At 34.1% G+C, this 26,856-nt stretch overlaps 1 protein-coding gene across 1 annotated transcript in view; it reads right to left on the reverse strand.

Annotated features, from left to right (window-relative positions):
- Window positions 1–11,837: 11,837 nt before the first annotated feature.
- The window catches only part of LOC111057761 (RAC serine/threonine-protein kinase), a 33,446-nt gene continuing 18,427 nt past the window's right edge, over window positions 11,838–26,856 (reverse strand). Inside the window, 6 exon segments of the mRNA XM_039437451.1 lie at window positions 11,838–12,103; window positions 14,825–14,989; window positions 16,446–16,712; window positions 19,987–20,144; window positions 20,147–20,177; window positions 25,688–25,885. Of these exon segments, the coding sequence (XP_039293385.1) occupies window positions 11,846–12,103; window positions 14,825–14,989; window positions 16,446–16,712; window positions 19,987–20,144; window positions 20,147–20,177; window positions 25,688–25,885 (1,077 nt within the window). The 3' untranslated portion in view covers window positions 11,838–11,845.

A 26,856-nucleotide genomic window follows, 5' to 3' on the forward strand; every position in this document is an offset into this window, starting at 1 on the left:
TGTATTTCCATAAGGTCTATAGTTTCAATCAGGTACTTGTGGATGAGAATACTGCGTGAGGTCTACTGTTCACAGAACTACTAGTTACTATAATGTAAAAGCAAATAATCTATGTTACTTATATCTTATGAAATGAATATCAAGATCACGTCTTTCAAACACAAAACTGTAGACCTCTTATAACATTCTTCAGACGGATCAAAGCGGAAAATCCTCTCTCTACAGAGCAGTTGCTGACTGCTCTGCTTAGAAAAATAAACTGCTTAACAGCTACTTCAAGATTTGAAAAAGTAAACTTCAATTCATGTTCTATAATTTATTCAAAAATTAAAAAATAATTTATTTATAGTCATGGATTCCACCAAGTTCTTCCTGTTCTTCATACATTTTAAAGTGCAAACATCCATTTTCAAATTCACTTCTAATGTCATTAGGGTAGGAGGCATAAAGTTTGATCGCAGCTTGTGATATGGCCTCTTTCTGTGATATTTTAAACAAGAACAGAGAGTATAGTATTTAAATCTTATCAGTTAAATTTAAAAAAAAAACTAATTGACCGAACGTAGTGAAGTTTATTTTTCAACTCGGGTTTCTTTTGTCTGTCTGTATGTAACGCGATTACGGCCAAACGCGTTGATAGAATTCGATGAGATTTGTCAGGAATATTCCTTTTTCAACTGCGCGTCGATGTATACAAAAGGTTTTTTGAAATTTTGCATTTTAAGGATAATATGGAAAGAAAAGGAATTCCTCCATACTGTGATATCACTATATATCATCTACTCTGAAGATAGGATTGATCAGACTATAGAATTATTCATAATCAATCAGCTGACAAGTGGATTATTCATTGAATGCATTACACATATGTCTGGCCGTGTCTATTTCTATAAGGTAGGGTTTCAATATTTTTTATGATGCGTGCCCATCAGTATCAATATTCTCACATTTGAAAAACAAATTTTATAGATGATTGAAAATAAAATAAAAAATGATTAAATGAACTAAATAATGTTGAATAAATTATAATATTCTTGATTGAAAAATTAATTTTAAAATAGTTGAGAAATATTTTCATCAGATGGAAAGATTATCACGGAACTGGATAAATAATGTCGTTCTACGAAAGTAGAAAGTGTGATTTCAAAACAATTATTGAAACAATTCTACCTTATCATATGAGACACAAATTCAAACGTGATCTAAGTTTATAAACATAAGTGAGTTTTTGATCTTGGAGAAAACAAATAACAGTTTTTAAGAGTAAATTATGATTCAACTGTGAATTGTGATTCAACTGAATCAACTAGAACAGGTGACATTAGATACTTGTGGATGAGAAAACGCGTGAGGGCTACTGTTCACAGAACTACTAGTATATATAGTTCATAAGAAATCAGCTTATAATTTTCATGTTTCTTACTATTTGCATTTTACATTTCCGGTAGTCTATATTCCTAATTAATTCTATCAATTAAGGCGTATCATAGACAAAGAAATGTTAAAAACTGTATACTTGACATAGTTGAATCTCTTTTAAGGTACGGTCTGTTAGTTTGGGGTGCAGCTAACTTCAGTTTTATAGATCCATTACTTAAAACTCAAAAACGAATTTGAAAATAATGGGAACAGGGAAATCCGGTTTCCAACTGTAGAATTATTTATAGAAAATAGAGTACTCAGCGTTAGGCAATTGTATATATTGTTGTTATTAGGGTATATGAAAAAACATCAAAATAGAAACCATATCATAAATCATAGCCATAATACTAGAATAAGAGAACGTTACAACCAAGAAGTATCAAGAATGAATACAGCATTTGGGCAAAGATCACTAGGATATTTAGGGCCTACAATATCTAATAGAATACCATTAGAAATCAAAGGAGAGGAAAATTTCAATAGCTTCAAAAGAAAAATTAGACATTGGTTATTCAGTATTGGGATACAAAGTAGTGAGTAACTAATAGTAGGTAGGATTTAGATTTAAGTAGTATTCTTTTTAAATAAGTTAATTTATAGGTAGAAAATAGTACCTCGGTTTAGCATCTTTTGTACTAGATGATGCTTAAGGTAAAAGATATAGTTTTAGATTTTTTTGGAATTTTTGTATTATCTGTTGTAGCATAAATTAGTAATAATTTGATGATAACCTCGACACATATATTATATAGTGAGGTATCATTTTGTAAACCTTGAATATTGTTATATTATTGAAAATGTATGAAAAAATATGTAATGTATGCATTTATGAATAAACTCCTTATTATTAATTACATGTTCTGCTCTGGTATGTATTTTTGAAAATCTTGTGTGGGTATTTTGATTCTCTAAATTATTTTTATCATCTCTTATTTGCGGCCTCAAAAATTTGGCGCCCATTTATAGTCCGGGGCCTGATAAAACACATAGGCCTAACCACTTATGTTTGGGAATGAAAAAACAGGCTTATAGAGTAAATAGAACTTATGATTTCAATATGAATCAGACGGTCAACAATATTCTTACTGGTCTAGTTCGGCCATAGTTCTATAAACAGAGAGGTCATTATTAGGCATACGTCTAAAATAACTGTCCATATATTTGTTCAGAGAAAGATAGTAATAAGATAGTGCGCATTAATATTTAAAACCTAAAACGCACTACTTATGTTTATATAATCATTGATCACATAGTTCAGTGTAGGCTATATTGTCAATACGACAAATATTGTGATATAATCTAACAAGAAGACTGAATCATTATCAAGTGAGTCTTTGTTGAGGCTTACAGGGCTGCACGTAACTGACTAACCAAAATTGAAAAAAACTTTTCTTTGAGGAAACAATATTTGAAATCACTTACCCATTGTCTAGTCAGCCAGCTCACAGCTCATTCATTATTCTGTTTATTTCATTTCCTTCAGTTCTCAAGTCTCTGCTGAAATGAATGTCAAACAGCGAACCGCTGTAAAATTACCCTGGAAGTAGAATCAAGTTTGGGAATGAATTGAATACTTTTCTTTATTACCAATCAAATATAAAATAACTTATAAATAGAAAGAAAAATAAAAATCTTAGTACCCTTTTCGAAATATTTAATCACAACATGTTTCGGACATTGATGCCATTTTCAAGTGATCACTTTCACTTGAAAATGGCATCAATGTCCGAAACATGTTGTGATTAAATATTTCAAAAAGGGTACTAAGATTTTTATTTTTCTTTCTATTTATATAAAATTAGCCCTATACAGAAAAGAGATAAATAAAATAACTTATTACTTAGAGCAAGACCATATCGAGGCTGTGCAAAGGATAAAAATAAACTTTCTACTCGTGATATTTTTCAAAGTTTTTCGATTTGTATATCATCAAGCTATCAAAATGAAAAAGTTTTCTCAGGAAATTATTTTTTCTGATCATTACTTTTTGAGATATGAGCGCCTGAAGTTTGAATTTTTGGGACAGAACATTTCAAATTCGGTAAGAGATAAATCCATGAGATTTAGAGGATAGATTCTTCATGGTATTGCTGATCTAGTGAAACAAAAATTTTCTGAAAATATTGATTTTTAAGATAGTTATTCAATTCACTAAAAATAACTTTTAGTTGAGTTATTTTGGGTAAATTGAGTAACTTTTTCAATAATTGATATTTTCAGAAAATGTTTGTTTTACTGGATCAACAATACCATGAAAAATCCATCCTCTGTATCTCATGGATTTATCTCTTACTGATTTACTAATTTTCTGTCCCAAAAATTCAAACTTTAGGCGCTCATATCTCAAAAAGTAATGATCGGAAAAAAATGTTCTCCTGAGAAAACTTTTTCAATTTGATAGCTTGATGTTATACAAATCGAAAAATTTAGAAAAATATCACGAGTAGAAAGTTTATTTTTAGCCTTTGCACAACCTTAAGCGGTTTTCAGAGTCGGGAGGGCAGGAATTGCTACAACCAACGATTTAATGGAATGAAATGTCTCATATTCAAATAACTGATTGCTGATTAATCCCGAGAACCAATCAGAGGTATTTTCGAAAAGGAGGCTTCTCCAATTGTTTCTTGTGGAATATAATCATGATTAAAATTTAACAGGCTTTTGTGCAGCCGGGCCTCAATCTCTAAGATTGTTTAGTATTTCTAGATTATAATATGAATATGACCTCAATTAAAAATATACTACTTCTACTATTGAATTAAAAGACGTTGAGTTGTCAAAACCAATGAAATGTCTAAAGGTGCGTACAATATACGCGCCGCGAACATGAGCAATTCACTTTTAATCAGCTGACTATATCTGTATTTTACAGAAACGGTAAGATACAGATAAAAAAAGCTTGGCATCAGCTGATTAAAAAGCTCATGTTCGCGGCGCGTAAATCTGTACGCACCTTTACATTCTAATAAATCAGTCATTTTCACAATTTCAAGTCTTTTAATTCGATATAATATCTCCTCCTCTACTATACTCTAAGTACGATAAGAAATTCTTGGAATTATGACATCTACTGTTGACTAAAATGCCTCATATTTTGATAACTATTGACTCTGAAATTTCCAAGTATTAATTAAAAGTAAAATCTTAGGGCGATGCAACACGAGCGTTTTTTCAGGCGTTTTAAGATTAGTCGGCAGGGCAGAAAGCTCTCCGATTGGCTGATTGAGTTTGCGTTCGGGAATCAATTGGAGAGCTTGCTGCCCTGCCGACTCGTACGCCTAAAAAAACGCTTCGTTTGGCCTATAGGGCCAATCAATACCACCTCATCTCATCTACTGTAATAGAAATCTGTAATAATTGGAGACTCGGGAAATTAAGTACGGTAGTAACTTACTAAACAAGATTTCTTTTCTAATACATTTTTATTGTAGTATGATAATATAATACACAATATTTACACAAATTTAGTTTCAAACAATAGTGAAAGGCTCAGTCAATATTATGAATACACAATTTCTAATACAAAACATACCAATGATTCCGATTTTTGTTGACTCCAAAATTGAATTTTTCCCAATTTTGTTAAAGATGCATGATACTTTTTACTACAAATAAACTATTTGTACTTACTCAACAGTTTTGTATTTTTTAGCATCTTGTACTGATATTTTGTATTTTTTATAATTTAATAGTTGTACTTAATTCTCTTTGTGAAGAATAAGATGTTCCTAAAATATACATATTCAAGTCCTTTCAGTACTACATTGTAACACACATTGAATAAGAAAATATTGTGGAGTATATTTTCACAAAAATATGAAAATTATTTGAATATTCTGTAGATCTATCACAGGTAGACCATGCAAATTTAACAAATTTGGAAAGTTTCTCAATGATATAGTTTTTAATGGAATCTTTGTATGTTCATCTCCAAATGTATCCAGTATTCAAGCATAATTTTGATACTATTGCTTATTGTAATTCAATTAATTTTAATCTCAAAAAATGATATAATTCAACAAAAGTCTAATTCAGGGATTTGAAAAAAAGATAAATTTTACATAATTTTGATACTATTGCTTATTGTAATTCAATTAATTTTAATTCTCAAAAAATGTTATTTCAACAAAAATCTAATTCAGGGATTTGAAAAAAATTGATAAATTTTACACGTGAAACTACAAATCTTTGGCGAACAACTTAGAAAATATCATTTTATCTATATACTCTGTACAGAAATTTTACCCTGAAACTGTATTTTAATATTTTTTCGAAAGATAATATTTTGATAATTTTCTACGAAATTAATTTGCAAGAGTTATTATTGACTTAGGAGGACATGCAACGTTGAGCTTAACATTAATGAATATTAATTTAAATTCAACATTACCTAAAGATTCAGACTTTGATCACCTTTACTTACCTTAATTTCATTAATTAATTTACTAACTACATTTTTTTAATTTTTAAATTTTCACTGATATAGTTTTTTCACTGAGCACTCAGGACCAAAAAAAAAAGAAAAAACATTAACTTTACTATTAAGGATAAGGAAACAAAGCCAATACAAATATTAAAAATACTAATCAAACAAACAAGACAAAAATAAAGAGTAAATAATGATATTGTAATAACAATAATTTCTTAAAGTATAGTAAATTACCGTAATAATAATTTATAAATATTAGACATTACAGTAGTGCATTAAGACACATCATTATTCTTATCACTTACATAAATATTCATATACATTTTTCTTATTTACAGGAAAATTTCAACTTTCCATGCTTACTCAATTAATCAACAAAACCCTAATCAACACGATTGGTCGATTCATCATTATTCAACAGTATTAATCAATAATAGAATTATTTCCATAGTTTTTTTTCAATTAGGCTAAATCTGAGCCTAGATTTTCATTTGATGAAATTTTGGGCCTCAACTAATGACTAACGAAATGCACGTAGAATAATAGGAAAGAAGAATAGAAGATAGAAAAGAGGAAGAAAGAAAAGAAAGATATGTTCACAATAGAAGAATTTCCCCTAAATTAGAATAATTACGATTTATAGTACAGATTATTCAATTTAAACCTGATTACAAGGTACTAATTCGAAGATAAATTTCCACTAGTCACATTTTTTCACAATTGAAATTAGATTTCTGTGCAATCAAAGCTATACTAAATTAACAAATTCTATTGATCATCAAGAGAATTCTATTACCAAAAGTTGTAATCATTTTATATTTTTTTGACTCTCAAAAAACTATGAACTAATATTCAATTTACTTTGATTTATCAACAGCGAAACGCAATTGATGTGATACAAAATTCAAGTTTTTCCCACAGAAAGAGGTTTCATAATAGACAGTTATTGATCATCAGTTTAGTCTCAAAAAAATTTACTATTGACGGAAATTACTGATATATTGCAATTATTCAAATTCTAATGAATTAATAATCATTATTAAACGAAAATCCAAATTAAATGCTGTAAATCACCTGGCAGAAGTCTCTTCGGGGTGATTTACAGCATTTAATTTTGATTTTCCTTCAATAGTAATTATTAATTTTATAATCTTTAGAAATAAGTAAATCTACTTAATTGATAGTTTTAGAATTTAAGTAAGGTAGATAACTCACTGTAAGTTCTTATAGCTTTGTCTACTCTACTACGACATAAGACAAAACATTTTAGTTCAAATCTCATGTCTGGAAATTTAAATCAAATATTGACTAAAAAATTTAGAGAAACCAATATCAAACATTGACTAAGCGTTGCATGAATAGCATTCAAAATCGAAATTCCAAGGAAATGGGTAATTTTATCAGTATAATAGCCTTACATTTCCTTATAATACTCGTTGGAATTTTTGTAAAAAATTCGTAAATAGTAGACTTCACTTCTCTCGTCTTGAATCTCCTTTCAAAAAATCTTAAAAACCGACACAATTTTTGCTTTGAAATTTTTAAAGCTTTGGTTACTAAATCTTGATAGAAAAACCAGCTATCAGTTCTTTGTTTAGATCGGTACAGTTCACATAACTTTGACAGTGTTCAGAGAATGGGTAGCCGTGCTACAACCAAACCTGACTACTGTCAAGCTAACTACAATAAATCTTGAAGAGACACCATATTCAACACAATACATTTATTACTGTTATTTCAAGAGCAAATTCAATTTTCACATCTATTAAGATTGTTGAAAGAGCATATTTTGTATCCAACATTTTCCTTACATTGTCTCTTGTAACAAAACTAATACATTGAAACAAAATCCATTCTTATTAATAATAATATTATTAAAGTATTAGCATTCAGCATTTTTCTTACCCGTTCTATTGTATCAACAATGTCTGAAACATTAGACTGTTCACAGAAGTACATCATAAAAATATGAATCGAAAATTATAACTGAAACATGAAAATGCAAAACTGTACAGTCTGTAAACAATGAACAAATTAAACGATACATAAAATAATATTTATATTTAATTTATTCAAGATTGAACTGGGAACAATCATACAGGAAAATGCAATTAATATTCAGTCAATAAACCTTCTAGCTTATTAATCACTTTTCAAATAAATAGAAAATACAGAGTAAGAGCAGTGATAAAGCTGAGTTGACAAAACAATGATTGAAATCTTATTTCAATGAACAGTTTTAAGCACAAGAAACATTCTGTCTTTTATCATAGAGAAACAATAGCGTAAGTAGATATCCCATGGTATAGGGCATTTATGTTGCAACTTTTACTGTTATCTCAAGCCGATTATTGTCGACTTTTACTGTTTTGTTGGGATGAGAGTGTATAAACGGTACAGTATGAGAGACTACGAGCATCACACAGTTTCACAGGAAAGAACTACGTGGACTATCGGCTTGAGATAACAGTAAAAGTTGCAACATATACCATGGGATATCTACTTACGCTATTGTTTCTCTATGCTTTTATCAAGTTTCACATAAATGGGTGAAAAATGAAAGAAGTACTATAAGTATTATCAAGATAATATTCAAATCTCTTCTCAAGATGATTTGAGGAAATATAATCACGCTTCTCTTCCTTTCAAGTTTGAAGGAGAAAAAATATCAAATATTCATTTATAATGAACTTATTGCGTTTATAAACAACCTTGACAAGAACAAAATGAAAGAAAGAAGACGAAGATGGAAGACAAAAATAAGAAAGAGATGAGGATAGAAAGAATAGAAAATTAAGGAGCATAGTGAAATTTTCGATGATATAACAAACACTGGGGCAATAATAAAATATAGATCATGTATCAGAGTCAGTAGATCAATGAAATAAGTTGCACGATATTCAATAACCAATGTTGAGAAAACTACGAGCAGAATGTGGAAAAGAAGATCCTAACTTATTCTGTTTCTCGTTCGAAGAATCTTCTTCTCTATATTTGCATTGCACTCTTCTTCTTCTTCTTCTTTTTCTCCTCCTCCTCCTCCTCCTTCATTCCTCCACCTGTTACCTCATCATTTCAATTTCATTGTCCACCTCTTGTTGGTTATCATTAGTCGTAGCATTCAATTAATCGCTCTTGAACAACTAGTTGAAAGAAATTTACACCATCTCTGTTCCATGTAGAATTTCTCCATATAAAGGTGAAATTAATGTAAAAGAAGTTAGTTTCACATTTCTCCCATTTCACTTTAATATGGTGAATTATCACATCTTTGTTCCTAGTCTATAATTATTCTTTCAACTACTTGTGTATGAGTCAATTAATGCTACGACTAAAGGTGCGTACAGATATACGCGTCGCGAACATGAGCAATTCACTTTTAATCAGCTGATTATATCTGTATTTTTACAGAAACGGTAAGATACAGATATAAAAAGCTTGGCATCAGCTGATTAAAAGTGAATTGCTCATGTTCGCGGCGCTTATATCTGTACCTGTTACCTCAATGATAACCAACGAAGATGAGGGTAACGAAATTGAAATTATAAGGTAACAGATGAAGGAATGAGGAGAAGAAGAGAACAAGAGAAGGATGAGGTGAGAGGTAGAGGAGGAGGAGAAAGAAAAGAAGACCAAGACGTACCTTGAAAGGACATACACCAATTCCGCCCCGCGGTCAAATGGGAGTGGAACATGGCTCCTATACACACGTACACTGAGTACGTCGTGACGTCATCACTGCTTGTCACATTATTTGTCCCGCTCTCACTCTGTCGAATTGATAACGGTATATTATACTTTCCGATAACCGTCTGCTTTGTAAAGAATATTACTTCATATTTAATCATAAAAGAATACGGTTCCGAGTCTAGACATGTTCTACAGATCTTTATTGTTTTAACTTATATGACGTTTGTTTTTAACATTATTGTAATGTTTTACAACAATAAAGAATGATTTGATTTATGATGTGATCATTACACTCATTACTGATCGTACATACTAAGCGGAAGGCTCGCTTCGCTCGCCTTATTAAGACTGTGCAAAGGCTAAAAAAAACTTTTTACTCGTGATATTTTTAAAAGTTTTTTGATTTGTATATCATCAAGCTATCAAAATGAAAAAGTTTTCTCAGGAAAACATTTTTTTTCTGATCATTACTTTTTCAGATATGAGCGCCTAAAGTTTAAATTTTTGGGACATAACATTTCAAATACGGTAAGAGATAAATCTATGAGATTTAGAGGATAAATTCTACATGGTATTGTTGATTGAATAAATAAAAATTTTCTGAAAATATCAATTTTTAAGATAGTTATTCAATTCACTAAAATTAACAAAAAAAAACTTTTAGTTGAGCTATTTTTGGTAAATTGAAAAACTTTTCCAAAAATTAATATTTTCAGAAAATTTTTGTTTTACTAGATCAACAATACCATGGAGAATCCATCCTCTAAATCTCATGGATTTATATCGTACCGAATTTGAAATGTTCTATCCCAAAAATTTAAACTTCAGTCGCTCATATCTCAAAAAGTAATGATGGGAAATAATGTTTTCCTGAGAAAACTTTTTCATTTTGATAGCTTGATGATATACAAATCTAAAAACTTTGAAAAATATCACGATTAAAAAGTTTATTTTTAGCCTTTGCACAGCCTTAACATAGCGATCTATCGTAGAAGTTTATAAATTTGAAATTCGATATTTCACCCTCATTGACTCTGTCATTAAAACAAATTCAGAAATAAAAAGTCAAAACATTAGAAAGAATGATTGAGAAAATGTGTTTGCTAGAACCAATTGGACATTGATCATTCATTCAAGATGTACACCGTGATTCAAAAAGAATACCACAACTTTGAAAATCTATATTTAATCAAGGAGACATAATAGAAACTTGGGTTACAAATCAAAATGAAGAGTATTAAAATAAGTTTTTCCCCGCTAGAAAACAAGTTCACAAATAATGTTCAATGTGACCCCCTCCTCGAGTGATATCTTTCAAGCCAAGCAGCTCGAGACAGAGCACTTCATCACTGGCCTCCAAGACACCCTGACCTCACCCCCTGCGATTTTTTTCTATGGGGGTACGTTAAAGATAAGGTTATCGACCGCCTCTACCAGCTAACATTGAGGAGCTCAAACAAGAAATAACAGCAGCTATCATAGCCACCTCTAATACAAGGCCGCGGCCTACGATATTGCAAAGTCGCAGTGTAGGCCTAGAATCTAATACATGATTGGTGAAAAAGATCAGCTGGTATTTTTAAAAATATTTTTCACCAATCATGTATTAGATTCTAGGCCTACACTGCGACTTTGCAATATCGTAGGCCGCGGCCTTGTATTAGAGGTGGCTATGCAGCTATACAAACTGTTACGCCCGATATGCTACTGAGGGTGTGCAACGAGTTCGAGTATCGTATTGATATCACTCGAGTGTCTGGAGGGGGTCACATTGAACATTTGTGAACTTGTTTTCTAGTGGGGAAAAACTTATTTTAATACTCTTCATTTTGATTCATAACCCAAGTTTCTATTAGATTTCCTTGATGGAATACAGATTTTCAAAGTTGTGGTATTCTTTTTGAATCACGCTGTATTTTAATGAATAATCACAGTCACATTGGTTGTAGCCCAATCTTTCAATATCAATTGGAATGGAATTATAGGATAGAAATCTGTATCTCATTGACTAAACTCTAATATGTTGTCATAACACAGTAGTGTTTTGCTTGAAGCATCCTTAGAATACTGGTTTGAATTTAAATTTCTGCTTTATAAAGAACATTACTTCCTATTCGATTATTCCTTTCTATTTGTGTTTTATTTGTTTCGTAATTATTTGTAATTTTGTTTTGTGTTTTTAATAAATTGAATTGAATTGAATAAAAAAGAATACGACTCCGTGTCTAGACATGTTCTACAAATCTTTATTGTTTATGTGATCATTACTCTATGTACCACATTGGTCGGGGAACGACAGACAACCTAGTTGTGTATGAGCGAATGCGAGCTGAGACTCAGACTGATCGAGGCGCTAGTGCCCAACGTGGAAGCCATGTCCTGGTAGCTGAAGTGGGGGAAGTGAGGCTGCATTTGCTCGCCCATCTCCTCTGCAATGCTGTTGAGTGGGCATGCGCCACTTGTGTCCGGTGGGGTCAGCTCAACAGGCTCGCCCGTAAACTCAGAGTCGAAGTAGCGGGTGTCAGTGTCCGAGGTCACCTGTGGCTTAAATAGCGGCGCTATCTGCAACCAAACACAAATTCACGTTAATTAAATTATTTCCTCTTCATTGACACAAACATGTTGGCATGATAGTAACAAAAATACAGAGAGAGAGAATATTGTTCACATGGGCTATGGTGCCTGTGTGCGAAGAAGAGTCTGAATCGATTCATCTCATTTGTGTAGAGGATTTAATTGAACAATTAAATTGCAAGGAAAAATATAGAATTACAAAATATAGAAAAGAAGGGAGGAGTACATGGTATTGGGAAACAATGATGGGCTACCCTTACAGCTTGAAGGAAACCAACTCCAACCAGTTGCAAGTTTTAAGTACCTGGGTTCAAGTGTACAGAGAGATGGAGGGCCTGATGTGGAAATACAGCATAGAATAAATTGTGGATGGATGAACTGGAGAAAAATGAGTGGTGTTCTTTGTGATAAGAGAGTGAATTGTCAAATGAAGGGAAAAGTGTATAGATCAGTTGTGAGGCCAGCTATGCTGTATGGAACAGAAACATGGCACATTTCAAAGAAACAGGAACGAAAGATGGAAGTGACTGAGATGAGAATGTTAAGATGGATGTGTGGGGTTACAAGAAGAGATAAAATAAGAAATGAATTGATTAGAGGAACTGTAAAAGTTGGACCACTGGGAAAGAAAATGCAGGAGACAAGGATGAGGTGGTTTGGGCATGTACAGCGACGGGAGGAGGATTATGTTGGACGAAGAGTGCAGGATTTGGTTTTGGATGGTGTGAGAGGACGAGGTAGACCTAGGATGAGGTGGGGAGATAGAATAGCGGCTGACTTGCGGGAGAGTGGTTGGAGGAGAGAGCAAGCATTGGATAGAGCTTTGTGGAGAGGCAGACTAAGAGGAAGGAATGCCGACCCCATTCAAATGGGATAAGACACAGCCAAAGAAGAAGAAGAAGAAGAAGAAGAAGAAGAAGAAGAAGAAGAAGAAGAAGAAGAAGAAGAAGAAGAAGAAGAAGAAGAAGAAGAAGAAGAAGAAGAAGAAGAAGAAGAGAAAGAAGAAGAAGAAGAAGAAGAAGAAGAAGAAGAAAAGAAGGGAAAAAAGCATAAAAAGGTTTCATAACTGTAGAGGATCGTCTATCACAGCATCTGCCGGGCCCACACAATTCTGAAAAATCGAAAAAAGGTCAATAAGTTGGTCCAGTCCACACAAACAAGTCCATAAGACCTGCAAAGCATGAGATGTGGAACCGCACTTTAGTTATGTTTAGTCAAAGACAACTCATGGGAAGAGAGAAATAAGACAACAGTAATACAGTATATAAAGATTTCCTGTATCAATAGAATACATTAAAGAATGGTTCCATTGAAGGCTACACGGGAAGAAGTAATATTCTAATGTCTAGGCCACACTCTTGCCAAGTCGCTTGCCGAGTCACTTGCCGAAAGCAAGTTAGCATGAGAAACAAGACACTTGACGAAAGTGTGGATGGGATGCTCGGCTCGCCACTCGCCTTGACTTGGCTTGAATCGCCTCGACAAAAAACACATAGCTCCATCCCTTTTCAGCTTCGCACTGTTGTCAAATCGTTTGACTAGGAAAAACCATAATGAACTACCAAAGTATTTATTTATTGACCGAACGTAGTGAGGTCTATGTTTCAACTCGATTTGCTTTTTTGTCTGTCTGTATGTAACGCGATTACGGCCAAACGCGTTGATAGAATCCGATGAGATTTGGCAGGAATATTCCTTTTTCAACTGCGCGTCGATATATACACACAAGGTTTTTTGAAATTTTGTATTTTAAGGATAATATGAAAGGAAAAGGAATTCCTCCATACTCTGATATCACTATATTATATATCATCTACTCTGAAGATAGGATTAATCAGACTAGACTATATATTATTCATAATCAATCAGCTGACAAGTGGATTATTCATTGCATGCATTACACAGAAGTCTGGCCGTGTCTATTTCTATAAGGTAGGGTTTCAATATTTTTTATGATGCGTGCCCATCAGTATCAATATTCTCACATTTGAAAAACAAATTTAAAAGGTGTTTGAAACTAAAATAATAAAAAAATGATTGAATGAACTAAATAATGCTCAAGAAATTATAATATTCTTGATTGAAAAAATAATAAAAAAATATAGTTGAGAAATATTTTTATCATATGGAAAGATTATCAAGGAACTGGATAAATTAGCATATGGGATACAAATTCAAAGAACGTGAACTGAATTTATTAACAAAAGTGAGTTTTTGATCTTTGAGAAAACAAATAACAGTATTTAAGAGTAAATTATGATTCAACTGTGAATTGTGTTTCAACTGAATCAACTGGAACAGGTGACATCAGATACTTGTGGATGAGAAAACTGAGCGAGGTCGACTGTTCACAGAACTACTAGTTAAACAATGATAAAAAACTCATAAAACGATTGGAAATGGAATAGAGGCTTATAGACCTTACTATTCCATTCCCGAATTTTGATTGAAAATTTCTCCGAAAGTAATAAAATTTCTTCAGCACTTTCAAACACAGATATTCTCGATTCCAAAATAATGACAACATTTTTTGAATATAATGTGACCACTTATTAAATCTAATTGGTCATTAAATCTGTAGGTTTTATAGTTAAATCGATTTAATAAGTGTACTAGAACTCGGACCTAAAGCTGCGATTAAATTGGTCAAGTTAACTTGAATACAAGTAAACCTGACTAATGTAAACGCTCCATTAGAATGAATTATACCTTTTTCTGCAGTAGATCGGCCCAGTTGATGGGCGCAAAGAAGGGATGCGCCATGATGTCGTGCGCATCATCCGGACCCCCTCCCAGCCGCTTGTTCGGGTCCTTCACCAGCAGACCGCTCAGAAGGCTCTTCGCTTCGGGCGAAATCGTGCGCGGAAACTTCACCTAAAAACCACAACACAATCAACAACAATTATTTAATTATACAATTTTTATGACAATAAATACTCTCATGTATGCATGGAGGAGTTGCTGCAGACCTGAGAAACTCTCTTATAATGAAAAAAATCGATTTTTTTAACAATTTTATTTACAAATACAATCCAGGTAAAAACAACAGCCCAAAACTGCTTTAAACCTTAATTTGGAATACACTGAGTCTCGAGGTTATGTAATTTGATTATCGAATTTCAATGAAACAGCATTCAGAATGTGGAATGACTTTGGGGAGAATGGATTACATCAAGTCCCAGTTTCTAAGACACTCATTAAATCGAATGTACCATTAAACCTATAGATTGAATAAAATAATGCACAAGAAACTGAGACTTCATTGTGCCATGAGTTCTGAAGTTATGTCCACACATGCCGAACCGAATTTCGAACAGCGCAGCGAATCGAACAATTCGCCGTACAGCGAACATTAGCCATATGTTTCATAATGTTGGAGCTCAGCTGATAACCAACCACCGCGCCGTTCTCCGAACCACTCGCCGCTCTTTCAACCGTTCACACGAACACTAAACTTTTCAGCCAATCCTCGTTTACAATTCACCGTGCAGCCCGCTGTCCAATTTTGGCTATACATCACAAGTAGAAAACATGCGAATACAACAACATCAATATAGAAGTATAGGCCACTTCTTACGTTATTAAATTTTTGAAAAATTCATTGTCATGAATATTATTATAATCGTTCTTGAGATAAAAATTCCTAAGTGAAAAAAACAAAATGGCAGCTATAAGGATAACCGCTGTGTTTTGTTCACTTCAAATACATTTGTAGTCTCCTATCATCCAGGAACAATACCCTAAAATGTTCGACACTACTTCTGTAACACTCCGTATATTGATTAGAAGTGATAAATATGTTTTAATTCAAATAGAATAACATGTCGTACGCACATCATTGACCGAGCGAAGTGAGGTCTAAGATTTAAGTCGACGGTTTGGCATTTCTCTCAAAGTTTAAATGTTTGAATGTTTATATATTTATATGTTGCGCATTTACGGCGAAACGCGGTAATAGATTTTCATGAAATTTGACAGGTATGTTCCTTTTTTAATTGCGCGTCGACGTATATACAAGGTTTTTGGAAATTTTGCATTTCAAGGATAATATAAAAGGAAAAAGGAGCCTCCTTCATACGCCAATATTAGAGTAAAAATCAGACTATAGAATTATTCATCATAAATCAGCTGACAAGTGATTACACAGATGTGTGGAGAAGCCAGTCTATTGCTGTATTTCCATAAGGTCTATAGTTTCAATCAGGTACTTGTGAATGAGAACACTGCGTGAGGTCTACTGTTCACAGAACTACTAGTATAATACATGACGACTCCCTTACCCCACCAGTCGACCATAGATAAACAGAGATAGGAAACTCTAAACACATACCTCCTCCATGAGAATGAGAGTGAAGAGGACATCATGATCGCGGTTGTAGAATGGCAATCGTCCGCACATCATCTCATACATGACGACACCCATGCCCCACCAGTCGACCGCCCTCCCATAGTCGTTGTCTTCGAGCACCTCGGGCGCCAGGTACTCGGGTGTGCCGCAGAACGTCTTCGTTGTCCGCCCGTAGGTGATGTCCTCCTTGCACAGGCCAAAGTCGGCGATCTTTATGTGTCCGTCCTTGTCTAGAAGCAGGTTCTCCAACTGCAAAAGCCAACCGACGTTCATTATTATTATTATTATTATTATTATTATTATTATTATTATTATAAGCGTAGGAAAATACAGTACGTGTCATGTAGCTTTGCCTTCATGACTTTGAAACAGCATATAGGCAAGGTATGGTTCACGGGGTAATATTCACGGCTTTGCCAAAAACATCAAGCTTCAGAGACCCTAGATCTCTAGATGGAGGAAGCTGCCTACACACAGAGATTCTTCATTATATACGAATATAAGTAATATAAGAGTTCTTGGAGTGGTGATTGACTCTGATCTTTCATGGAAACCACATCTGGAATGCCTGAAGGCCAAACTAAATTCAGCAATTTTTATTCTCAGAAACCTGAAGGCTTCTCTGGATTCGATGGCTCTCAAAAGTGTGTATTTCGCCCTGTTTCACTCCCTCCTGAACTATGGAATTATTTTTTGGGGTAATTCTAGCAGTGTAGTGGAGGTGTTTAGACTTCAGAAGTGGGCATTGAGGGTGATGATAAGGGAATCAATCCGAACTAGCTGTAGGCCCTATTTCAAAAAACTTGGAATTCTCCCACTTCCTAGCCTATATATTCTGGAAACAATCTGCTTTTTAAAAAAACACATAAATGAATTTAATACAGGAGAAACATTTCACCAATATTCGACCAGATACAGGAATAATTTGAGAGATGATGCACACCGTAGTACTATGTATGAGCGAGGGGTAAGGAGTTCAGGTATCCGGATGTACAACTTATTGCCATCTCACATAAAAGAAAAGTCAGGTAAAGCTTTCAGATTTTTATTGAAAAGAGAGCTGCTATCCATATGTGCCTACTCAGTGGAGGAATACAAAGATATTTACAAACCTCAAGATGGAGGTTTGAGAAAATAGAAAACATGTTACTGTTTGATTAATGACAAATTGACATATCCTTATACCCCTTTTACAGGTGGTCAGTGGATGAAATAATAATAATAATAATAATTAAGGCTGTGCAAAGCAAAGGCTAAAAATAAACTTTCTACTGGTGATATTTTTTAATAAGTTTAATTTTTAATTTTAATGTAAAATAATTTTTTTGATAAGTTTTTCGATCTGTAAAATATCAAGCTATCAAAATTAAAAAGTTTTCCCAGTAAACATTTTTTTCCGATCATTAATTTCTGAGATATGTGCGCCTAAAGTTTGAATTTTTGGGACAGAACATTTCAAATTCGGTAAGAGATGAATCCATGAGATTTAGAGGATGGATTCTTCATGGTATTGTTGATCTAGTAAGATAAAACTTTCCTGAAAATATCAAATTTTAAGAAAGTTATTCAATTTACCAAAAATGACCGAAAATAACTCAACTGATAGTTATTTTTGGTCATTTTTAGTAAATTGAATCACTTTCTCAAAAGCTGATATTTTCAGAAACTTTTTGTTTTACTAGATCAACAATACCATGAAGAATCTATCCTCTAAATCTCATGGATTTATCTCTTAACGTACTTGAAATGTTCTGTCCCAAAAATTTAAAATTAGGCACTCATATCTCAAAAAGTAATGATCGGAAAAAAATGTTTTCCTGAGAAAACTTTTATATATTGATAGCTTTATAGCATACAAATTGAAATACTTTGAAAAATATCATCAGTAGAACGTTTATTTTTAGCCTTTGCACAGCCTTAATGATAGAGTTGCAACGTATCACTAACAATGGAAAGAGCAAATGTCAGCTGATAGGCTGTGTTGTGCTAAAAGGATGTAACTCCAAAAAGCTACTTGTGTATCTTATCGGATGCAACACGTTGCTTTTGAGAAGATACAAAAGAGCATCTGCTGCTTATAGAAAGACACATTTAAATATGATCGATGTTTTTGAACGGGTAGTATTGTAATCTAGTGGCCCTCCCTCCGCCTTTACAGGACCCGGACTGTAGCCTACACATATAACTTATTCACAAAAATATTGACCTTTGTCAGCTTGATATAAACGATAAACAATTTACTTAGTTTATCAACTGTAATAACTGTTATTACACTGTTTTTACAATAACTGTTTATTAACTGTTATTAACTCATCAACAAATAAATAAATACAACTAAATTTGGGTCAAGCCACACGAGGCGTTTATTCAGTCGGCACGAAACGACATGAATCTATCTGATAGATTTGACAAGAAGCTCACTGGTTACGCCAACCCAATCAGCCAATCCGAGAGCTTCCTGTCCTATCGTGTCGACTGAAAAAACGCCTCGTGTAGTCTCGCCCTTATTGGTCGAGTTGTGTGCGACATTATTGGAGTCGTTGAGGTTATTTAAAAGAGATATTGACACGTTGAAGAGGATTTCAATAATCGGTGCAACCCAGCGTTATAGTCATTCGCCCGAAAATAGGCCGATGGAAATTGGAACAGATGAGTGCAACGTTGATGTCATGAATGTTTGTCATCAGTTTGTCATGAATGAGAATTAATTAAAACGAGAATGGCATGAGTGCCGAAATTAGAAGTGTTTACAAGTTTGTGTTTCTTGAATGGTTCCAAATTTTCTTAAATAACTCAATATTATTCGTTACAAGTGACAATTGAGTGGAATACTTATAAATTAATTTATTAATTCAAGCCATCTAAATTCAATGTATAGTTTTAATGTTTATTTTGGACTAAAATTTTATAAAAATTGTACACGTGAAATTCTAACCTTATCTTGGACTTTGTCACTTATAAATTTGGAAGAAAAATAGCACAAGGACTACCTTATTATTTCATCTTTCAATGTTATTACATTAGTGTCATTTGCATTGTAAATAAATAAATAAATATAAGAAAGGTACACGTTATTTATATAATAATTAGAAAATTAATTAGTATTTTTATAATACACCTGACGAATTGACAATGTCTATGTGTGCGGGGGGAGGTAGGGTGAGGAGATTCTCAGCTGTTCCAATTTCCGTCGGACTATTTTCGTGCAATTGAGTAAAGTATATCTTTCAAGATTTCCATGTATCAATAATATTGTTTCCGGTTTCCATTTAGTTTCTTTTGACTAACCTTAAGGCCACTCTAGGTGATGCTCTGCTTCAAATGATATCCCATCTTAAGGTCGCTTTAAAAGATACATCAAAGGCCGCAACAACAAACGATACCCAACCTTGAGATCGCTCTTAAACGATACCTCAAGATCGCTCTAAACGATAACTTGAGACCGCTTTAAACGATAACTTAAGATCGCTCTAAACGATAGAGACCGCTTTAAACGATACCTTAAGATCGCTCTAAACGATACCTTCAGATCGCGATAGATGATGCCCTCCTGATGCAGGTATCCCAGTGCCGATATGATCTCAGCGCCGTAGAAGCGAGTCCGCTCCTCACTGAACACGCGCTCACGTGACAGGTGGAAGAACAGCTCCCCTCCGTTCACGTACTCCATCACAAAGCAAGTCGGTCCGCCGTCTGGAATGAGTATTTCAGCGACTGCAACCAAACACAAAACAATACATTACAACAACATACAACCTGCATAAATAGAATCATCAAATACTTGATGATTGAAATGATGAAATATATATCCGGAATAAATTTTACCAGTGACTGCAAACCCATAAAGCATACCAAATCAGTTGAACAACAACCAAAATGAATAGAATAGAAAGTATATCCATGTTATACGATTTGTTATAACACTATTGCTGTAAATCACAACATTTTGCTACATAAACCATTGAAGAGTTCCATTATATTTATCAAGTTTTAAAACTGAAATAAAAGTACGGTAGGTTGGGTACGTGACTAGGTGCCACCCCGACTAACTGTCCCCTTTCAAAACCGGTTTTTAGGGGACAAGTAGACGTGAGCCATATACCCGTCTACTTGTCTCCTTTCTGAGGAGGTGACAACTAGTTGGGGGGACACCCAGTCGCGAGGGTGCGAGGTGTCAAGTTGTCGTTTACGGTCATGACTAGTTGGCACCTTTGGTCCAGTAGGTGTCAAGAAGTCGGGGGGATAGCTCGACGGCAATGGTATATTTTTACGAGGGTACAAGTAGTCGCCTATGGCCAAAATGACCAGGTGTCAAGTAGACCCCGACTACTAGACGGCTTCCCGGTAGGTTCAATTCATTTCCTCAAGAATTTCAAGACTTCTATCTATATTTCACAGTTCATTAGTTGTTTTTAGTTTTTGTTTTCAGTATTTGTAGTGAAGTACAAATGATACACTTTTTTCCATGTATTTCACACGACATGCAGTCGAAAAATTAATTCAAACAGTTGACTGTTGAAAATGATCGCGAGACGGTCGAAAGTACTACAGTCACCAAGTAAAAGATTTTGATTATTAACTTAAATATTTGACTGCATTTCGTGTGAGATACATAGAAAAAAAGTGTGTTAATACATCGCAGCTCGGAATGGTTCAAGAAACCATCACCTACAAATGATATGTATTCAAGTTATAGAATAGATTATGATATGTACGGTATTCAAGTTATAATAGATATGATATGTATTCAAGTTATAATAGATATGAAACTCATCAATATTTACACTTGAATTATGATAATGGGCTTCTAAAACTAGCGGATAAACCTAATTTATGATTTATTTTCAGTATTAATAAAAAATTTGCATTGAAATGCTTGTAAATAAAAATTTCAATTCCTTTTGGATAGCCTTCTCACAATCTGAATGAATGTTGAGGGTATCAAGTGCGGCATCACGATATCAAGCTGCGGCGTTCAGACCTATGCGCCACGAACACGCGCATGCTTATTAGATCTGTATCTTAGAGCCGGCTTCCGAGCTCGGGATCTAAAGCTCTCGACTTACAGAGTCCAGGACTAAAATAAGCTCTCGAGTCTAAATTGACTTTCTGAGTCACGATTTTATCTTCTAAACTCCGGAGTCTATCAAGTTCGCGACTTATTTGAGACGCAGTTCAAACATGAGGGAAATTCACAATATTTTGCTGTTGTATTGTTGGCATTATAGCAAAACGGAAACAGCTGATTGCAGCGGGACAATTCAAATGAGCATGCTCCTCAAACTATTTTGTAAAAATACGTTTCGATCTCTTTGTAGGCCTATTCAAAGCAAAACCTTTGAAACGTGAATGAATGAACATTTCATTTTACGTTACGCTATTATTGATCCTAACCAGTGATTTTGGAATAAAAATTTCAATAGGCTATTGAGTTTGAAAACGTATTTGTTTTGAAAAAAAAACTGGAATAATAATTCATTATTGTTATATTATTATGTTGAATATGACATTAATTCATTCATCATATTCAGATTGGAATATAAATTCCAAGGCAATCATTGTATTATTTTGCTTGAACTTTTTTAGGTTATGTCACAATCTTAAAATAAGGTTGGTTTTTTACGCATAATTCTGATACAATTTTATTCCAAAATGAACTTGCAAACTATAAATTATGAATTTAGATGGACTAATCCAAATAATTTAGGTATTCTATGACATCTATTTGGCTTTTTATCTACTCCAAAACAATAACTGAATTGTGTTTGCTCAGTTAAGTCTAAAACTTGAATTTAAACCCTACCCCAGTCGAGGGTTTAAAATCACGCTGTTCCAAGTACTAGACTTTACGATTTTTGATAAATCCTTGACTCGGAAAGAGGCGAGAATCTAATCTAAGTCCTGGACTTATAAGCCCTTCACTCAGAAAGCGAAAATTATAAACTCCAGGGTCTAACGTGATCTCTAAACTCCAGAGTCTATCTAAGTCCTCAACTACGTTAACGCTCTGACTTGGAAAGCCAATTTTCTGACTCCAGAGTTTAAAGCCAGTTAAAGTCTAGAACTTAGCTAAATCCCGAGCTCGGAAACCGGCCCTTATTGTTTCTGTACAAAAAGGAATGCGAGCCTTCGTGACGCATAAGTCTGTAAAAATACCTTTCCAGTGAATGCTTTCCCAGACATTTTGCATGTGTAAGAACACACAAATCGTTTTTATCACACATTTTCAAGTATTGTTTTGTACAGTATTACAGTGTAATTAAACCCAAATAATATACCCTGGCTTCTGCGTGAGGAATGAGAGTGTTGCTACAGTTTTAGGTGGGTCCTTAACAAATCAGGAAGTGGGTTTGAAGTTTTTAACCTAGTCTATTATTGATGCACTATTACGAGCACTGCTCTGGCTCACAATTTTAAGAATGAAGTATTTTTAGTCCGGATCCTGTACCTTTGCCTATCGACGGAGGGCCACCTGACTACAATACTACCGGTTCAAAAACATCGAACCTTTTTGAAAATGTATCTTTCAATAAGCAACAGATGCACTTTTGTATCTTTTCAAGAGCAACATGTTGCATCCGAAAATATACACAAGGAGCTTTTTGGAGTTACGTCATTTTAGCACAACACTGCACTTCAACATGCTCTTTCCATTGTTGGTGATACGTTGCAACTCTCTTATTCATGAAGAATCTCTGTGTGTAGGGAGCTTCTTCCATTTAGAGATCTAGGCTCTCTGAAGCTGTGTGATGTTTTTGCAAAGCCGTGAATATTACCCCGTGAACCATACCTTGCCTTATATGCCGTTTTAAAGTCACGGAGGTAAAGATACGGGACGCGTACTAGATAGATAGATAGATGAATAGATAATATATCAGCCACTGACCTCCTCTCAAAGGGGTATATGGACTTGTCAATCATTTAAATTATTCAACTTAAATTGTGCATTTATAAAACAGATTGTAACAAATATACTCTCAAAGGTCTACGAAAAATCACCGTGAACTAAAGCAACTGAAAAACTCCTGAATCGAATAAAAACACTGTCCTTCCAGTTTTGTCTTCAACTGAACTCTCAGTTTTTCAAGTGTTTGACAGGTTAAATGTGTTGGCAATGCATTGAATAGATGAATACCTACGCTGGTTACGGTACCCCTTTCGCATATAAAGCTGTGCGATGTGTTTCATCCCTGAGTAAATGTCTGTGTCTTGTCTCATAGGAATGTATTATAAAACCCTTCTTAAACATCGACTCGTTTTTTTTATAAGACAAATTGCTTCCAACATATATAAACTAGGGAGTGGGAGAATTTTTAATTGCTAAAAAAGAGTCTGCAACTAGTTCTTATTGACTCTCCTACCATAACTTGAAGATCTGGCTGACATCCGTAGAATTACCCCAAAATGCAATGCCATATGTGAATGAAATAGCGCATAATAGACCTCTTTCAAAGTTTGAATATCTAGCAGATTTTTCATGGTCCTAAGCACATATACAGCAGAGTTTAATTTCTTTTTCAAACATTCTAAATGGGGTTTCCATGAAAGTTTACTATCTATGGTGACTCCTAGAATTTTAACTTCATGTACTCTTCCAATCTCATGATTATTCACCTCCAATGCTTCATTCTTGTTACTCCTGAATGAAAGAGCTTTGGTAATAGCTAATAACAAAGAGAAACAATAGCGTAAGTAGATTACTGTCGATTATTGTCAATTTTTACTGTCTTGTTGGAGTGAAAGTGTATGAACGGCACAATTTGAGAGACTACCAGCGTCACACAGATGCATGGGAAAGAACTACATGAACTATCGGCTTGAGATAACAGTAAAAGTTGCGACATAAACGCCCTATACCATGGGATATCTACTTATGCTATTGCTTCTCTATGGTAATAGGTAATTTAGTAATTTTTTGGTAATTCAGTGTTAATAGGTTAGTCTGGAGCCATTCGTCGAGTTTTTTATTGCTATTTCACAATTATACTATACAAGGCATTGATAGACATTTTTAGTGTATAACCAGATCTCCAACTGTGAGTCTTTAGAACTATAACACAGTCATTTAGATTTGGGAGTATGATTGTATGCATCGTTGGCAGACCTGTTAGAGCTTTCTTCTTGAAGCTTTGGTTTCTTCGTGAATTATTAGAAGAATTATTATTCAGTTTTAATAAGAGGACTGTCATTATTCAAGAGTTATCTGTAAGGTCAGTTACAGAGCTTGACCGACCGTCAGTGCGTACGTCAGTCGCGCTTGTCTTTTTCATGCATATTCCATGTATCCGTACAGAGCAGGACTGACGGTACGCATGCGCACGGTGAGGACCATGCGTTTTATACTGCGTACGAGGACCATCGGTCGAGCTCGTGCGCATCCGTTCCATCGGTCGACTGACGCGCTATTGAAGCAAATAGAAGCTTTCAGAGCTGTACTGATCAGTAGCCCGTTCGCAACATAACCAATGTGCTGACACCTCTGCCCGACAATCAGCTGATATTGAATTGAATGATTCATAGATTTATATTTAGATTTTATATTTTATTCAAGTATATGTATGAGTAATTATGTTTATTTAATTATATTTTTAATGATATGTCATATTATAAAGAGTTTGTAAATTGAAATTGAATAGCACGATGAATGAATTCAATTAATAGTGTCATATTTGAATTCAGAATTTTTCTATACATTTCTTCAATCATTTCTAAATTTTTTATTGGAAAAATCATATATTATTATCTACATTCATTTGATCCGTAGCTTAAAGTGACCGCAAGTATTTCCAATGGTGATACAAGCTCGAAATAATTAATCAAAAAATCTGATGTACATTCAGAAGTAGTTAAAAAATGTATCTCCATCCTCAAGCAATGATGTAAATATGGTACTGAATTCCCCTTGAAATGCTCTTTGGGCGACCATTGGATGAACTTGACATCTACGTCTTTGAATCTTTCGTTTACGAAGATAATAAGCTGCAATTAAACAATCAGTAAAAGCGTCCACTTTGTGAGTCAGAAAAACTGATGTATAGATGCGTATGGTCAGGATGGTGCATACGCACTGACGGTCGGTCGAGCTCTGAATGTGTAAAACTGATTTATGGATGCGTATGGTCAGGATGGTACATACGCACTGACGGTCGGTCGAGCTGTGTAACCGGCCTAAAAGAATTATTATTCAGTGTTAATGAGAAGACTGTGATAGTAAGTGTACTCACAATTAGGAACGGATGGTTGGTAGTCCTGAGCACGCGGTTCTCGGTGAGTGTGTGGGCGACCTCGTCCTTCTGAATGATCACCTCCTTCTTCAGTATCTTGATGGCGTAGAGGCGACTGGTGGCCTTCTCGCGGCACAACACCACCTTGCCGAACGTGCCTTTGCCCAGCACCTTCAGGAACTCAAAGTTCTCGAACGTCTGTCAAATCGATCACCATTTAAAACAAACAATTCTGAATAATCTAATAATAAATAAATCACACTGGACAAACAATCATCAAATGAAAGAGTAAGATATCAACAGCCATTCACCACTCATCAAAAATTTGGGAGAAAGACAGTTTTGGGCCTGTTGTATTCTCCCAATAATATTATAATTATGATTTGATATTTTCAATGAAATAAATAAATATACACATTTCAATTGAATTTTGATTGTTCACGTCAAAAGTTATATTGCAACACACAATAGCGACTATTTGTGCAACAGATACAGCGGTCTTAGAAGGATAGATAGATTCAATTCTTTTGCTATCGGACCATACAGTCATCAGCAACGTCAGTGAAATATTCATAACACTTAATTTTAAAAAATGTGTGAAAAACTCCTCCAAAGAATAGAAGGGATTTGCAAGCAGAAGATCAAATAGTGATTTGCTGAACAAATGCTGATATAGTGATTTGCTGATATCATTGAACGAGCGTTAGTGAGTTCCTACTTTTGACTCAAAGTATAAATTGTTGTCAGTCTGTTTGTTTGTATTTTCCACAATAACTTTTGATCAATCAGCTTCAGATTTTGAACACATAAGGCTTCAAACCTTTCTACTGATCAAGTTCGTTGGACAACAAAATTAATCGACTACTTCGACCATTTTCAGAAAAAAAAATCTGCTCTCAAAATATATTGTGTATGCTATATAGATAGACTCAATAATCACGAGAAGGAAACAGAACGAAAGTTGTATGGAATATTGTAAATTGATTCCAACCAGAATTTCAATAGAACTTTTGATAGAATATCAGCGGCATGAAAATAATTATTATGCAAGATTTTCTCAGACAAGAAAATAATATATTTTTATAAAATTATGGACAACAGCTCATAGACGGCTCATGGGCGACATAGCAGGCACGCATTGGTTGACTATTGTCATAGCCACCTCTATT

Source organism: Nilaparvata lugens, chromosome 11 (assembly GCF_014356525.2).
Source record: "Nilaparvata lugens isolate BPH chromosome 11, ASM1435652v1, whole genome shotgun sequence".
In the NCBI taxonomy this organism is placed as follows: Eukaryota; Metazoa; Arthropoda; class Insecta; order Hemiptera; family Delphacidae; genus Nilaparvata; species Nilaparvata lugens.